Source organism: Monodelphis domestica, chromosome 5 (assembly GCF_027887165.1).
Source record: "Monodelphis domestica isolate mMonDom1 chromosome 5, mMonDom1.pri, whole genome shotgun sequence".
Lineage (NCBI taxonomy): Eukaryota > Metazoa > Chordata > Mammalia > Didelphimorphia > Didelphidae > Monodelphis > Monodelphis domestica.
In genome coordinates this window covers 309,573,254-309,591,597 of record NC_077231.1, presented here as the reverse complement: position 1 = coordinate 309,591,597, position 18,344 = coordinate 309,573,254, and the positions used below count along the sequence as shown (strand labels likewise).

At 42.1% G+C, this 18,344-nt stretch overlaps 1 protein-coding gene across 2 annotated transcripts in view; it reads right to left on the bottom strand.

Moving 5' to 3' along the window:
• Positions 1 to 17,897, bottom strand: part of HIBADH (3-hydroxyisobutyrate dehydrogenase) — a 159,669-nt gene extending 141,772 nt beyond the window's left edge. The window contains exons 1-2 of one of the 2 annotated variants that reach the window (XM_007505320.2): positions 17,693 to 17,897; positions 3,952 to 4,109 (exon numbers count right to left, since the gene is read on the bottom strand). In XM_007505320.2, the coding sequence (XP_007505382.1) occupies positions 3,952 to 4,109; positions 17,693 to 17,855 (321 nt within the window). In that variant the 5' untranslated portion in view covers positions 17,856 to 17,897. Of the gene's footprint in view, positions 1 to 3,951; positions 4,110 to 16,622; positions 16,835 to 17,692 lie in introns of those variants that run through there. The other variant, XM_007505321.3, reaches the window with a different exon arrangement.
• Positions 17,898 to 18,344: the final 447 nt, after the last annotated feature.

Below are 18,344 nucleotides of genomic sequence, written 5' to 3'. Positions count from 1 at the left end.
TGAGGGTGCAGAAGTCACATACAATAGTAACCAAAATCAGGGCAGAGGCCTAGCCCCCAAAAAAGAGGTATAATTGTATCTGAAATCATATGCCATTGCTGCCAATCCAAAAATAAACCTGTCACAAATTTGTCTCCCCAGGATTATCAGCTCTTCTTCCATAAGAACTGGGCACTTCATTATTCAATGTTTGCAATCAGCCCATTCAGAAGGTGGCTTATTCTCCTCCCTTCTTGCTGCCAGCCTTTGACCCATTTTACTATTTCTAAGCACCTCCATCAGTGGATTTTTAAAAAAAGAGCAAAGGAACTTTGTGAAATAAAAACCAGCTAGAGGAGCTTATTTTCCCAGCTTGGAACTGGCAAATCATCTTGGCAAAAAGAAAGCCATAGTAAGTAAGTCAATTAGCTCCAGAGTCAGCCTACCATAGTATACAGAGCATTGGCATTGGCAATTGGACAAAAATGGGTTTGAATCCTACCTTGGAGGTCCACTAACTCTCTGACTAAGGCTAAGTCCTACACCCTGTCCACAATGACTTCAGATACAAAATGTGATCATAGCACTTCACCAGTTTGTTTGTAAAACTCAAAGGAGATCACATATGTAATGTCTTTTTGCATAGCTCAGTACTACATAAGTCAAACCAAGAGTCAACAGACCTAGGATTTGAATTCTTCCAGTGATATATATGATATAAGGCTGAGCAAGTTCCAATCTCCCAGGCCTAGACTGCTCTTGGAAGCCACAGACTGCATTGAGGGAGGCGGTCCCTTCATCAATGAAATGAAGATCCAAACAAAATATGTGTTTATAATATTTAACATAATGTATTCAATACTTTAGGCTTATAAGTGTTTTGCTGTACAGAAAAAAAAGTCCAGCAAAACTAGCTACATAAATCTGTGTAAAGGAAACCCTATTTTCCCATTAACTTTCATTCTAAAATTAAAAATGAACTGTGAAGAAAAAGAGATTCCTAATGGACTTGCTTCAAAACATTTAATGAGTCAAGATAGCAACCAGGTCTAAGGCAAGTTAAAGCCTGGAGTACCACAGTAGTTCTTGGGCTACCGTGCCCCGGTGAGCCAGTGCAGCCAATGCACAGTGGGCCAAACAGTTCATTTGTTGAACTGAATCAGGTTGCAGTCCCACCTAGCAGATGATTTTCTGATAACATGAGTTACATTCTCCAGACTCCCAAAGATCTCCCTTGTGCCTTCAGTCAACATTCTATACCCACTTTAAGCCATAACAATTTCACCCATTCCTGAAAACACTCCCAACTCTATTCTCTCAGCTCCTTCTGGAGAAATAGGGATTTCTTTGTCCATTTGGTCAGACCCAATCTCTCTTCTAACTTCATCTTAATAGTGCCATTTCTTGCTTTATAAATGATTGTGAGGAATGGGAGTACAGAAATGAGAGTGGGAATCATGGAAAACTGGAAACTAAGAATGATGCTGGCCAATATGGCTGCTTCTCTGGCTTTGAACATCTGTGAGGTATATAGCCCAACACTTCTCACTGTGCTCTGATGTGGAAATGCTGCCCTTTACCTTCCTGCTGTCTCCCCCACAGGGGCATGTGGGAAAATGATGTGTCCCACCTGGAGTGTCCTGCTGTCCTTTTACACTGGCTAACTGCCTCTACAGAACAGCAATGATGAGAGTACATGTCTTTCCTTTTATTAATTTCTTATTTTTTGAGTCACCAGCTTATGGACATGACTCAGCTGGGAGCTGTTCTAAAGCAGCACAGGACTGCTTTCTCCTCTTTTGCCTCTTTTCAAACTTGTTTTTCTTTCAGACAGCATGAGATGGTATCATATAAAAGAACACTGGATTTGGGGTTGGAGGATATGGGTGCAAATCCTACTTGTCATTTACTTCCCATGAAACCCTGGGGAAATCACTTAACCCAGAAATGGACCTCCATTTCTTCACTTATAAGATTAGAAATTTGTACTAGATGGATTCAATAGTCATTTCCAGTCCTAAATTCTGTGAACCTCCTCTGACCTTTCTGATAATTCTTTCTTGGTCTTTTTCTTTCTTGTGTACGTAAGGTCCCATCTTAGTTTTGTTATCCACACTCTCTCCACTGGTGAGCCCATTTGTTCTTAAGGGTATCATTATCAGCCCTACACTGATGATTCTCAAAACTGTATATTCATTTCTTATTCCACCTGTATTATGGCTCCTCAAATGTTAAATAACCCAAGGCAAATTCACTGTTTCAGAACCCAGAACTCCTGACTCCAGGTCTGGATCTCTATCCACTGAGCCACCGAGCTCCCCCTTCTTTGATTTTTTTTTTAATCCTTACCATCCACCTTAGTATTGGTTCTAAGGCAGAAGAGTGATTAGGGCTAGGCAATGGGAGTTAAGTGACTTGGCCAGGGTCACACAGCTAGGCAGTGTCTGAGGTCATATTTGAACCCAGGACCTCCCATCTCTAGGCCTGGCTCTCCATCCACTGAGCTATCTAGCTAACCCCTCTGATCCTTTTTAAGAAGCCTGTGGGAAGAACATTATAGGTAGCATTATCCCCATTTTACAGATGAGGAAACAGAGACTCAAAGGATTTAAGGGAATCATTCACTAGCCAAAAATAAAGTCTCTGGACTGCAAACCTAGAGCTCTTCCCAGTCTGCTTTCTATGGTTGACACCATCATCAACTGCCAAGTCTGATCAATTCTAGTTCCATTAAATCTTGTGAATTCATCCCCTCTTCTTTTCTCTCACATTACCACCAAACTAGTTCAAGTCCCCTTTGCATGGCCTTTCCTGATTCCCATCATTGTTAAGGCTCTTTCCTTTGTTGAAATATATATTTAAGTACTTATTCTACATGAGTTTCACTAAGCAGTGAGGTAATACATCAAGCACAGAATCAAGGCTTAAGAAGACCCAAGTTCAGGGGGCAGCTGGGTAGCTCAGTGAATTGAGAGCCAGTCCTAGAGATGGGAGATCCTAGGTTCAAATCTGGCCTGAGCCACTTCCCAACTGTGTGACCCTGGGCAAGTCACTTGACCCCCATTGCCTAGCCCTTACCACTCTTCTGCCTTGGAGCCAATACACAGTATTGACTCCAAGACGGAAGGTAAGGGTTTAAAAAAAAAAAAGAAGACCACCCAAGTTCAGTGACTTATCCTGTCTGCCTCCGTTTCCTCATCTGTAGAATGAGGATAATACCTCATAGGGTGGTTGTGAAGATCAAATGTGATATTATAAAGCCCCTGGCAAATTTTCAAGTGCTACAGAAATCAAGGCTCTGCTGTTGTTGCTGCTGTGTTCCATCACCTGGGAGCAGGTACTGTTTTCCTACTGCTCTTATATCCCTGTGTACCTTCTTACTATAAGCCTTGAATAAATGTTTGCAAAGAATTAGCTGCTCACTTCTTATTTTTGCCCTACATTGATATCTAATCAAGCTGGGCAGCACAACCCTTCACCATCAGAGATCACTGTTCAATACTCACATTTAAATGGAAGAGCCTAAGAACTCCTTAAATCAGACAAATCCTTAGAAACAAAAGACAACAGAGATGGATCTTAAAAAAACACACTTCTCTAGCCCAAAATTCTATGCTGGGTGACTTGCTGCTTTGCCATTTAATAAATTTAGACCCTTCATTAAACTCTCAGAGAAAGATCTAAAATAACCACAGAAGCCGCTTGGCCAGTCTCTTGGAGTTGTGCAGACCCTCCCTCCCAATTTCTGCTTGATGATAAAAATCTCCTCTCTGGGATGAATCCTAGATATGCAGCCAGCGGACAAGTTACATAATGAAGAGTAAAACATTTTTACTCTATCAGACTTAAAATTCTACTAGGCATATGTGTAATCAAGATGTCATTGCTCATTAAAATACAGATTTATTTTAAAACATAAACATTTGGAAACCCTACAGGTTTCTAACACATTCACAAAGATAGTTACTTTACCTGTCCCACATCTTGAAAATCTTTGCATGCTTCTGGAAATACATCATAAATAATGAGAGGGTATCCATGTTTCATGAGGTTTTTGGCCATTGGATTTCCCATGTTGCCCAGACCAACGAATCCAACTGGAGTCTTAGAAGCCATTGACCTAGAACACACTAATTTCAATACAATATTTTCAATATTTCAATAAGGATGAAAAAATGATTTTTTTAAAACTTCAAATGACTTTAAAATTTCAATTTTTTGGCAAAAACATCCATAAAGATTGTGTCAAAATATTAAAACTTGGAAATATCAATAAAGGAATAAGTTGTATGATTTCTAATGATGAGAAAATTAACTGTGTCTTGTTTTCTGTATCCATTCCTTCTTTGTCCCATTTTTAGAAATAAATTTATTAATGTTTCTGAAAAGTTTTGATGAAGTCTGCATCTACTACTCAAACCAAAGCCTGAACAATCAATAATTATTTTCTTTTAAAAAAAGAAAAATCCTTATCTCCTATCTTAGAATCAATATGAGTATCAGTTCCAAGGCAGAAGAACAGCAAGGGCTGGGTAACTAGAGTTAAGTGACTTGGCCAGGGTCATACAGCTGGGAAGTATCTGCAGCCAGTTTTGAACCCAGATCCTCCTGATTCCAGGCCTGGCACTTTATATACTGAGACCTAGCTGCCCCAAAAAATGAATTCCTTCCCAAACCAACATAGGAAAATCTCACCTCTAAGAGGGCAAAAGAAAATTTTTATTTCTATTCAGGAGAAAATAGCCTAAAACTTGTATTTGTTTATTTTTTTATTAATTTATTTTTCTGTTGGTCACATTAAAAATTCTCAGGTTATCTCCCTCCCTATACTAGAGAAGGTATCATTTGACAAAAATATATAATATATATAAAACTATGTTTTGTAGGTTTTTATTTATCTGTTCTTTCCCTGGAGGTGGCCATATACAAGTTATTCTTCAGACATTATTTCTGTAAATGTTCATAATGTTCTCTTAGTTCTACTCATTAAGCTTTTCAAATTCATGTAGGTCTTTCCATTTTTTTAAATTAACCTGCATTTCTTATAGTGCACACTTGTATTTTTTTAATAAAAGTTAACTTGTTTCCAAATATATTCATTCTCATTTGTTTGAACTAAAATTCCAAGACAATACTATCTGCATCTTATTACTAGTTTCATAATGCCTCACTTTTAGTACCATTTAGCACAGAGGTACCTTTTACCTACTTGGCTTTTCAGGTTATGTGAAAATATTCTGTTGCTATTAACAAAGAATACCTTAAGTCACCAGGTCACCAAGCTCACTAGTTAGAGAAACACTACAGAGAAAATCTTTGCAATCTAAATCCTTGCCTTTTTTCCCATCACATTCCCGAGCCCATGATTTAATGAGTGTCAGAAGCTCAAGGGCAGAAATTTCCAGTCCCCCAGCAATACAAACCAACCAATCACCTGAACTTCCAAGGGAGACCAGGCATTGCCCGCAATCATGTACACCTGAGACAGGTCTAGGGCCCAAGTATTTCTGACTCCAAGGCTGGACCACAAGGCCATCAATGCTAGCTAATTCTCAGGAGCCCCTAGACTTTTTTTTTTTAATATGTGCAAAAATATTTTCCCAGATTAGTTATTTTGTGGAAGAAGAAGGAAGAAGAATAGGAGTGAATTAGATAGAACTGACTGTGCTATTCTCAGGATGAGCATCCAGCTCTCAAAGGCTGGTTTGTTACCTTTTGCTGATTAAGGACTCTGGGACAAACTTAGGAGAGAGAATGATGGAAGACCGAAAGGGCTAAGAATAGCTCAGTTGCTCCCCTTACCTCACCTGAACTGAGTTGGAAGAATCTACAACCCAGTCACAGGTGTTTCAAATTGGGGGATGGGGGGGGGAGGTAATAGCAGCTTGCTACCTAGTCAGTTGGCACTTCTTAACCCATCACTGAAGTGCCCCCTTTCATGAAGGGAATAAATTGCCTTTTTTTTACTCCTACCTTCTAACTCCAAGTTTGCTCATTTGAGTGAGTCATCATTCTTATATCACAAGGGAGGGATTTTTTATAATATTTTATATTTTTATATTTTATATCACAAGGAAGGAGGGAGGTAGTTTCAGTCTAGTCCCTAGATTCTTTGACACTTAGCTTAGTGGATAAAAAGCCAACCTGGAGTCCAGAAGAACAAGGTTCAAGGATCACTAAATAACTAAAGGCTTAAATTCTTAGTGTCCTGATCCTAAGTAGCTGAATATTTATGATCTACTTTTGTTAAGGAAGTTTCCTTGTGGAGAGTTCCCCAAACCAATTTCCATTCCATCACAGATCCAGGAAAAAAATCAAGTCATATATGTGTTTTTTCTATATTTATAAATAAATTACCTGAACAAATACAATGTCTGCCTTGCCTTTAAAACTCTTTAGGCCCATGATTACCTGAAAGTGGAGAGAAATGGATTCTGGCTCTGGCTTTGCCAGGAACTAGATATGTGACATCAAGTTGCTTCACTACTCCTAAGACTCAGTTTCCTCATTTAGAAAAGAAATAAGATTAATTAGAGGTTCTCTCTGATCCTATTAAGTTCTAAAATTCTAATCTTCTCCTGTGATTAAATCTATAGCTCAGCACCTAAGAGAAATCCGTTGAACTTGTCAGGCCTGGGGCAGAAAACAAGCCAGGTGAAATACAAACAATGAGCTCCTTTCAAGTCAGAAGTGTCAAGGAGCCCAAAGAGTTTAAAAAAAAAGTTTTAAGACTGATTTTAAAAATAAAAATCTTAGGGGGCAGCTGGGTAGCTCGGTAGCTCAGTGGATTGAGAGCCAGGCCTAGAGACGGGAGGTCCTAGGTTCAAATCTGGCCTCAGACACTTCCCAGTTGTGTGACCCTGGGCAAGTCACTTGACCCCCATTGCCTAGCCCTTACCACTCTTTCTGCCTTGGAGCCAATACACAGTATTGACTCCAAGACAGAAGGTAAGGGTTTAAATAAATAAATAAAAATCTTCCCCTACAAGTCTGTCTCTGGAATGGACATTATTACTAAAGGAGAAATTTCTGCAGGATTTAATGCAAGAAAGATGTGCTCAGTATTTCCTACGCACTTTGTACCCAACACTTGGGACAGAAGAAATAACTCACAGGCCTGGCACCCCAGGACTTTCAGGATCTAATGCAGAGATAAGTCAAACGAACTTAAACAAATTGTATAACTGCAGCACAAATTAGATTTATAATTAGATTATGAGTACAAAGAGGGGAATCAAAGTACTTTGAAAAATCTGAGGAGAAAGAAATCCCTTACAGCTGAAGGAGACAAGGAAGGTTTCATGGACACAGCATCTGAGTGGGCACAGAAAGCATGGACAGATCTCAACAGGTGAAACAACATTAATGGGAGGAGGGGAAGAGAAAAGAAGGGAAAGAAGGAAAAAGGAGAGAAGGGGGAGGGAGGAATAGGGATAAGGGAGGAAGGGAGTGGTAGGGTGTCTATCTCAGAATTGAGGATAGTATGACCAAAGATTGGAAGCTGGAAAAATGGGTGATAAGGCTGAAGAAACACTGTAGAAACAAGAGTGTGAACAGTCCTGAACATCAGGCTAAGAAGCTGATAATTTTATTTAATTAGCAAGGGAAAGGAACTTAAAAGTTCAAAAAAACAGAATATTGTATTCATAGTCATCAATGCATGATGAGCATGGGGGTGAAGACTGAATAAGAGGAGGGGTTCTTAACCTGGTGGCCACAGTTCATGGATTACCATCAATCAGACTGTGAACTTGGGATGGGGAAAACAATTAATTTTTTTTTATTTTCACCAACCTTTAATTGAAATTTAGTGTTTCATTCAATTATGAATTTAAGAAAAAATTCTAAGAGATCCATAGGCCTCACCAGATTGTCAAAGGGATCCAATTACACTAAAAGAGGGTAAGAATCCCTGAATTTGAGAAAGTAGAGGTAAGACTGGCAGATCATGCGCTAATGGGGCCTACAGCAAGAAAGGATGTCCAACCTCCTTATTTCATAGATTAGAAAGTGAAGGTCCAGAAGTGAAGTAACTGCTCCCAAGATGCCCATGAAAGAAAGCAAGCATCTGAAATTCAGTTTTTCCTACTACACTCCAGACTAGAGTGTACTCCTATCCATGAGAGATTTCAAATATTAGCACCAATGCAGATGTTGGTAGTTGTACAAACAAGATACAATATGACAGAGAATTCCCTTCCTTTAAACATATTCATTCACCAATCTGCTAAAAAGAATCAACAGAGAAGCCCCAGTTAAGCCTCTATCACATGCTAGTACATAGTGAGCAAGGGAGGCACGTAACAGATTCTGAGGTAACAGAGGACTAGATTAGCCTTTAAGACCTCCAGTCCTTTTAGTTCCATCCCTTTGTGAAACTGATAAAATATACAAATGTACTTTTCAGTTCAGTCAATACAGCATCCTTACTGAACATAATTTCATCTTTCTTTCATGACTTGGGATGTTATAGTGCCTCACATTCAATGCTATAACATCAGTAAGGGCTGTTAAAAATAGATTAATGTTAAAAAGTTTTTTACAAGTAATTGGGAAATAGTTAACAAAATAAAAGTACATTGGAAAAAAAAGGTTTTTCATTCACTCATTCAACTCAGTCCTCAACACAAAATGGCATTTCCTAAAAACAAATTCAATAGATGATATCTGTTCTGAAGCACTGCACCAAGCGATCTCCTTAGGACAGCAAGCTTTTATCATTTTAACATTTGTGCCTGAACTCAGACACCTCCAGGAAGCAGTAAGGTGTGTCATTCTGTGCCAATCTACCTTCAGTGACAATTTAAAATTATCAAGTGTCTTAAAGGGTCTTTAGCCTAAACAATTCTGCCCAATAATAACCATAAGCCTCTTCAAAAGAAAAAAGAGACACAAGATGCTAAGGGACATAGATTATGCTTTTTACACTCCTTAATTCTAAATTATTTTCTTTTTATAAGTCACTTAATGAGAAACACAGTCTGTTAATCCAAACTTCCTTGACACTAATGCCACTGACTTAATGATAATAATCAGAAACATGGCATTGTGCCAAACTGATTATGGCAAATTATGCATAGGAAAGAGAAAGTTTAAATCTCTGATTTAGAGAGGGTTTAATATACTTAAAGGCAATAGACTTTTTTTCTTATTCATTCAAAAACAATTATTGAGCGAGTAATTAGTACAAAGCCAGGCAGTATGGGGGATTAAAGATAAAGCAAATAACAAAAAATATAGAGATTAAGGGAAGTCCTGGGCTAACTCTCTAGGTAGACCACTGGGTCTGTCAAACTGAAGCTCCCAGGAGAGCTGGCATTGTAGTCCTGAAACTGCTGACTGCCTGGCCATCTGCTGAGGCAGAAGTGTAGCCAGAGGCCTTTGAGCATCCCTCCATAGGCTCCCCCAGGTACCTCAGCATCTCACTGTCCTTCCCCTCCATGTTCTACACCCCTCCTATACAGCCCTGAGTCTGGGGGGCCGCACCCCTTACCAGGAACCTTCTTTTGAAGTGTCCCATTGCTCTCTCTTTCAGAGTGTGATGTGAATGTGCTGATGATTCATTATCATCCTCTCTTGGGAGAAGTAGTACCAGATCTCATTGCTGTCCCTAAAAACCCAGAAGTTCCTGCACAATACACACAAGCAATTCATTGGCCTGGGATTATCTGCAGGTTGGCTTGGCCCACATAACAAGAAAATCATGTTAGAGGAAATAGTCTATTAAAAACCTCTTAGAAATCTGTCCTGGATTGCTGGAGTCTCTCTCTCAGAAAACAATGAGACATCCTCTCAGAAAAGAAAGCAGTGAATCGGACTGAGGAGCTAAAGAACCAATTCTCAGTATATACCTTTAGAAAAACTGGAAAGCAAGATTAGAGAGCCCAGGCCAGTACAGGTAATGACATCATTCAGAAAATTTTTTCAGTCTTCTAGGCTTTTTGTTCCATCTTGGGACACAGCTGGATTAGAGTCCCCTTGTGACTTAAGGAGACTTGGGGATACAGCTCACACGTGTTCTTCAAGGAAAGATAGAGTCCAAGAATCAAAGAGTTAAAAACTTGCAAGCAACCAAGGCTCAGGAAGGTTCTGTGAACTCTACCTCCTGCTGTTCTAATTACACAGCAGATAGCACATCAACTGCTTCTGTCAAGTCTACAGAAATATCTCCCAAGAGCCTGTCTCCAAAGGCTAAAATTCTGGAAGAGCCCATTGGCTCAGTTATTCCTCTGTGGCCACCACACCATCCTCTTGAGTCTCATGCACTCTGCCCTATGACAAAAGATTACTACCAGGCTTCAATGATGGTGAAAAGCAAGAAAGACCAATGTTTACAGGGTCATTTGAGTTATTTCCAAAAAAGATTCTTGGTTCCCATTTGTTGGAGATGCACTGCCATCCGAACCCAGTACCCAGCATCAAAGCTGCAGCATGAAGTACTTCAAAGCTTCCCCAACTCCTCACTTGTGTGAAGAAAACAAGCTATCACCATTCAAGGATAAGATGTGAACTGGAAAGACCTCCAGGAAGTGATGCAGAGTGAGAGAAGCAGAACCAGGAGAACATGATACACAGAGACTGACACACTGTGGTACAACTGAATGTAATGGACTTCTCCATTAGGGGCAATGCAGTGATCCTGAACAACCTGGAGGGATCTATGAGAAAGAACACTATCCACATTCAGAGGAAGAACTGTGGGAGTAGAAACACTGAAGAAAAACAACCGTTTGATCACATGGGTCAATGGGATATGGTTGGGGATGTAGACTCTAAGCGATCACCCTGGTGCAAACACCAACAACATGGAAATAGGTTCTGATCAAGGACACACGTAATACCCAGGGGAATTGGGTATCAGCTATGGGAAGGGTAGGGAGAGGGAAGGGAGGGAAAGAATATGTATGATTCTTGTAACCAAGGAATAATGTTCTAAATTGACTAATTAAATAAAATTTTCCAAAAAAAAAACATTCAAGGATAAGAAGGCTTCTCAAACTTACAGAGGAGCTACATCCACCTTAGTTACTGAGTCATAAGTTGACTGGGCAAGAATTGCACTCAAGGTCAGAGAAACTCTCTCACCCATTCAATGAACTAGATTCAATGTTAAGAAATGTCCCAAGTTCAAAGTCTAAACACAAAGAAGAGATTAGAGATGATGATGTATCTTTTCAGTACAGTGACAGTATCATCAACAAATGGATAAAGGCATCTCTCCCAGGGCCACCTCAGAGAGGCCAACAGTTCCAAATGGAGGAATTAAGACAAACATAAATGAATCAGATCTTCAGAGCAAAGGCATTGGCTGATACATTTGAAAAGCAGTTGCATAAAAGTGGAATTCAAGGAAGAAGTGGAATTCAGACGTCAAATGCAGATCAGAAAGGAATCTCAGAACAAGAATATAAAGAAATATCCCTCCAAAAACTTATCAGTTGGTAAAAGTTTACTCTTAAAAAAACATTCCTCGGAATCTCACACAAAGCCAGTGGATTCCAAAAGAGAATATCACGGAGGCAAAGAAAAAAAGTCCATGGAAAATAAAAAATGACAATCTTTTGCCCATCCTCCTGGAAGAGTTTCCATACCTCCACATTTCTGGTCACTCGAGACAATGTGGAAACCACAGCTCTTTCAAACTGAACAGGTAAGAAAAAGTGGCAGTTAAAATGGAGCAATCAAAGAAGAAATTTAAAACTGAAGAAGCAATATTAAGAAGTTATTATGAAATTAAGAAAGAAAATGAATGGGGGCAGCTAAGTGGTTCATTGGATTGAGAGCCAGGAGGTCTTGGTTTCAAATCTGACCTCAGATACTCCCTGTGTGACTGTCTCAGATACTAGCTATATGATCTTCAGCAATTCACTTAACTCCCATTGCCTGGCCCTTTCCACTTTTCTATCTTTGAACCAATACACAGTACTGATGGAAGGTAAGGGTTTTTAAAAAGATTATAGACTTTAAGGAACTCACATATAAGCAAAAGTTGGCTCGGATGAAGATAAAAGACACCAGCAATTTGTTTGAGCCAAAAAATTACTATGAAAACTATAGAATTCAGTTACATACAAAAATGATGAGAACATGGGCATATGAAGAAGAAATTCAAAAATTAAGTTGAAAGACCTGAGAAACTATGCTAAAAAAAGATAGGAAGAACAAAAGAAACTGCATAAGATGACGAATTGCAATCACTGAAGAATTATGTTGAGAAACAGTCTGCAACCATTAGTAGAAGCTATATGACAGGAATGTCAAGAAATCAAAATGGGAGAGAAAGGGGGCAGCTAGATACTTCAGTGGATAGAAAGCCAGGTCTGGAGATGGGAGGTCCCAGGGTCAAATCTGCCCTCAGACACTGCCTAGCTATGTGACCCTTGGCAAATCACTTAACCCCAACTTGTAAGTGGGTTTTTTTTTTAAATGAAAGAAAGCCCAAAGTCATTACATAAGATGAAAAAGGAATTGAGATCCAAAACAGAGCAAATAATTTAGCAGGTGCAGACCATGAAATGCAAAATGAGGATGATCTCTTCTTTAGGAACTGGAAGCTGAACAAATGCTCCAAGCTTGGCTCCAAATAGTTCATTTCACTGCAGTAGGAACCTCTCTTTTGAAATGAAAGAACCAACTATAAAATAGGTAGGGTTTTTAGTTTATTTCTAAGCCTTTATCTTCCATTTTAGAATCAATACTAAATATTAGTTCCAAGGCAGAGGAGGGCTAAGTGATTTGCCCAGGGTCACACAGCTAGGAAGTATCTGAGGCCACAGCTGAACCCAGGATATCCTGTCTCCAGGCCCTCTTTAATCAGGGCTACCTTGCTGCTCCAGCTTTTTATTTTACTTGAAAAATAATGTGTGTTTGTATGTTAAAGGCAGATATGATGAATGACTAGTATGACTGAAATAAAGATCACAAATTCTTGGGGAAGCATCTATTTTAAACAACCTTAATTAAACACTGAATGTAACTGATTTCATATTCTAGGTACTTCAAATTAAAAAAAAAAAAAGATAAATCAAACAGTCCCTGCCCTCAAGAGGTTCACAACCTAGTAACAACAACAATTCACATTTATACTGTACATTCAGTTTTAGTGTTTTCCTCACAGGTGTGTGAGGCACATAGTAGGACATATCCCTATCAAACAAAAGGTGCCCAGCACACATACATGGGTGCTTCGCCCGGCAGAGAAAATAATGAAGTGCAAACACGATGAAGAAGACATTCCCTCTGGAAATGAGATCAGAAGAAGGGATTGTGGAAAGGGGACATTTGAGCTGGGCTTGAGTGAGTCAATCAGCAAGGACTCTGCTAGGCATCAGGCCAGTGGCTGGGGATACCAAGCCAAAGCTGAAATGGTGCCTGCCCTCAAGAAGCTGACCTTGTCTCACAGGAGGCAGCAGAGGAAGGATTCCAGGCAGAAGGTGCACCACGGACAAAGTGGGGAAAAGTTTCCACCTAGGAAAGCCAATGTGGCAGAAGAAGGCATAGTCCAGCTTGCAGCAATCCCAGCACACCTACAGAGGTGAAATTTGGGCTGTAACCTAAGCACGGAAGGCCTCGAATGCAAATCAAGGAGTCAGGCCTTATGTCACACATAATTAGGACCCGCCACTGGAAGGTCCCCAGCCCTGTCCACTCTCACAGGGTGCCTTCCTCAGATCCAAGGCTTTAATGATCATGTCTGCAGATGACTCATACGTCTCTCCCCTCTCCTGAGCTGTGAGACATCTCAAACTGAGCATGTTCAAAACAGAATCCTGGCTCACGACTTCCCGATTCCTCACCTTCCCTCAACCCACATAACCATATATTGCTGTTTTTATATTGACCATCTTGCTGCTCCTCACCCCTAATCCAGCCCATTTGATTGCCTCCCACACCACACCTGCAACAGAGCTGCCCAGGCGATTCTCCTTGGGCAGTGGTCAGACCTTCCCCATTATTAACTCCAAAGGCTCTCTTGTTTTCAGGAAAAAAGTAAAACTCCCAACCACACTCCTGGATCCTGCGGAGCCTGCCTCTGTTCTCACACACAGCACCTGCCCAAAATGTACCACCTTCTCCCTCTAACTCAGAGAATTCAGGAGCACCTTGTCCACGAAAACAAATTCCCTCAACCCCCAAACACCACCCCTCCCTAACCACCTTCTACTTATTCTCTACCTATTTACTTTGGAAGTTTATATTTATCCATGTGTTGATGAATGCACCTTGAGGGAGAATATTACTTTTTTTGGGGGGGTAACCCCAGCACCTAACACAGAACCTGGCACATAATGGGCACTTAATAAATGCTTTGATTATTGATTGCTTGGGGGGAGTGTCATCATAAACTTCAATGGTGTGATTAAAAGTAATATCCTTTGAAAACAAACCAGAGAACAAATTCACAATGGATGACTGATGTGAACATTTTCCAGAATGAGGAATTAAGTAATAAAAGTTTTCCTACAAAAAGTTTCCTATAAAAATAAATATAACCTTTGTCAAGGTCCCTGGACAATTCTAGGTTCTCTCCTTAGGTAACGAGCTGGCCATCTTGGTTAACACCATTGGTTGCTAATGAATTCCCCATTTATGTATTGGTGGACCAGACAACAGGACATTTTCTAGGAGAAGCAGACATCTTTGGAATGCCCTCTGCCATGGCTAACCACCTCTATTCGACTCAATTTTTAAAAACTTATCTTTAAAAAACAGGCTTCCATAGTATTTAACAATTGCATTATGTGGGTCATTTTTTAAAAAAACTATCTTAGTGCTATTCTGTGCTTACCACAATCTGAAAGTTTAGAGGTCAGATATTTTACTGCATTGGTGATAATATGTATATAATATGCTAGCACTATGATGGCAAATACCCTTACAGAACATTGGACAAATTACATAGTTCAGTAATATGAAAAACTAACTTCAATAAGTCACTTTTTTCTTAAAATCCAAAGATTCCCAATAAGTTATGGATATAATATCTACTCTTTGCAATTATATAGAATGTAAACCTCTTTTTTCTACTAAATTCAGATCAGAAGAAAAAAATGTAGAAATGACAATGGTTAAACTATTACCAAGTTTAAAAAAAAATCATTTCCAGAAATCTGCCAAAGCAAGGTTGTACTTAGTTATAGCTGTACATCCTCACAATATTGTTGAGCCAAAGGGCCCAAAATATACAAATATATGTAAAAAGATCTATATGAAATAAACACAAGGCTATCATTGTTTAATTTTTTGTGCTCCTATCTACAGGGCCTCATACAAAGCCTGGAACTTAGTTGTAAGATCTGAACAAATGATGGTAGAATGAGTAACTAATTGGTCCTATTACAATTACAGCCTCAGGCCCCAGAATTTCCTTTGGCAATTTATCCTAAGAACTTTCACTACTCATCAAAGTGAAATAACTCCCATATACATTAGGAGGGAAAGAGGAAAGGTGGGAGGGGGGAAGGGAGGAAAGAATACTCTATGTTCTCCCAATAAGGATGATTATCTTGGAAAGGGGTAAAATCTGTGAGTTTGTTTCTTATCACTACGTTTTTAATTTTACAATATAGGAATGTTCACACATATGGGTTTTCCTCAGTGAAGGAGAGGAAGGAGCAAAGGGCTGAGAATGTTCTTCCCAAGAATTAAGATCCCAGGGCCACAGATTTGGAGGTGGAAGGGGCCTGCCTGAAGGGCATTTTGCAAATGAGGAAACTGAGGTCTGGTGAGATTCAGTGACTTTCACAGGGTCCCCCAGCTAGCAAGTGTCTGAGGCTCTTGTCTTCTTGACTTTGCAAATGAAGATGGAGACTTGTGTGAGGAGTTCCAGGACTTGGCCCCAGAAGGTCTTCCTCCCTTAAGGCAGCTCAGGTCCTCTCATTTTGCCTAAGAGACTCTCAGACTTTTAGGAAAAGACACATAACAAATTAACTAATTGTATAAAATAAAGGAATGGGGCAAAGTTCATTATTAACTTTCGCTGATGGGTTCAGATAAGGTTTTTTAAGAAGATCCTGGACAACACTGGAAGGCTCCAGCGTTTAGAAATAAGGAAGGCAGCTGGGTGGTTCAATGGATAGAGAGCCAGGCATGGAGACAGGAGGTTCTGCGTTCAAATGTGACCTCAGGCACTGCCTAGCTGTGTGACCATGGGCAAGTCGCTTAGCCCCTATTCCATAGCTCTTAGCTGTTGTTCTGCCTTGGAACCCATACTCAGGATTGATTGAGACGGAAGGTAAGGGTTTAAAGAAAAAGAAAGAGACAGGTGCGTGAGGTCAGAGGTCATTCCCCGCTAGGATGCTGGCTCCAATAGGGTACACAGCAGGGGACTAATGAATGCTGAGCAATCGATTGGTTATCGACTGGCCGACAAGTCCCTAGGATGCAGTGACCTGGCCTCAGTGAAGCTAACCATGCCTGACTTCTGGGCCCCTTTTCTGGGGCGCGGTGATGCCGGCATTTTAGACACCAGTGGCTCGAGGCAGCGTCCTGAGTTCGAATCCCGACCCGGCCCAGCCTCCGTGCCCCACACCTGCCCAGGGCTGCTGCGGCCGTGAAAGGCCCCACTGAGGCCCTGGCCCGGCTCGCGCAGTCCCCGCCCGCCGCCCGCCCGGCCCGACCCCGCGAGGCCTGTCCGCCCTTACCCGCTGCGAGGCTGACCCGGCCCGCGCACTGCCGCCGGCCCCGGCCCAGCAGGCTGCGGGCCGCCCCTCGGAGGCACAGCGCGGCTGCCATGCTGAGAGCTAGCGAGCGAGGGAGCGAGCGGCCCAAGGAGCACCTCCCGCTGTCACCGCACCCGATGAGCAGCTCCGCCGCCCAATAGCGCCGCCGCGCCCCGCCCGCCACCGCCCATGCGCCAATGAGAAAGAGCGCTTGCGAAAGGGGGTGGAGTCAGGGGAGACGGCGGAGCCCTCCCTCCGCCCCGCGGCCGCCGGCGCCCCGCCCCGCCCTTCCCGTGCCCCTGACCTCGCAGCCTCTCTTCGGTTTGTTTACGGGGGGCGGCCGGATGGGCGTGACAGGGGGTGTGGCTGTCAATCATGGAAGGGGGCGGGGCCTGGCGCACAGCGGGAGGGGGGGTTGGAAGGTGGGGTCTCCCTGCCTCCGCCTCTGCGGGAGCCAAAGGACGCAACCTAGAGGGACTAGCCCTGTGCCCTGATTCCACTCCAAAAGCCCTGAGACACCCCGAATCCAAAGCCCTCACTTTTTGTATCAGGAGGCTCAATCTCAATCAGTCAGTTAATAAATTAAGTATTAATTAAGTGCCTACTGTGTGCCAGGCATGGGACTACACACGGGGAAACACGCGGGGAAGGGGGGCAGGAAACTCTACACAGGATAAATCGGAAGTAGTCACAGGGCCAAGGCGCTAGAATTATGGGGAATTCCACCTTCTATGGGATTTTGGCTGCCGGGATGAGAGGGGAGGGCATTCCAAGCAGGAGGCACAGCCAGGAAAAATGCCCAGATTCTGGAGAAGTAGGGTCTCCTGGGAGAAACAGCCAGCGACGCTGAAGACTGTGGGAAGACGAGAGTTGAGGTACAACAAGCCTGGAAAAGTGGGGATCAGCGGGAGAAATAAATAACAAACTTCCCTCCCTGTTCCCACGACTCTTCTCCCCAGGCTGTCCTCATGGAAGCCTCGTTCTCCTCCTCCTGCCTCGCCTCTCCAAGGGTTCCATTACACTCCGAGGGTTACCCGCCCCTGCCACGGTACCTTCTGGAATGCCCGCTCCATAGGCGACACCCGCTTTCATTCTTCCACTTGTTCCGTTGTCTGGCTCCCTCCGGACGGCACGGACCACTCCTCCAGCAGCGGCTGCCCTTTGCGCCCTCATCCATCTCTCCCACCCTCCAAGACTCTCTCGTCTTCCCTCCATGATCTGGGAAGCTGGTTCAGCCTTTCTCTCGTCCTCAGCTGCTCCCCTCCTTCCAGGGACTTCAGTCTAGAAGCCGAACCTCTTCCTCAACCCCTTCCCAACCTCTCACTCACTTCCCAGGACTTCTCTGCCTCGCCCCTGCCTCACACAGAGGTGGTCGCGCCTTGGATCTTGCCAGTCTCCTGGAGATGCAACACTTCCATCAACTGGGATCCCAGCCTGTTGGCATTCCATTTCTCCCTCCGCCTTAAAACTCCAAGCTCTGTCCTTTATCTCCATCGCGACCTGTAATTCCTCAAGCCCTCAGCTCTTTCCCCCTCCATCACCCCTGGACTTCTACTCTGTCCCTGTCTGGTCCCTTGGTGAACCATAGTACTGAGTCCAAAACAGAAGGTTATGGGTTTTTTGTTGTTGTTGTTGTTTTTTAATAAAACCAATAAAACCCTCACCTTCCATCTTAGAATCAATACTGTGTGTTGGTTCCAAATC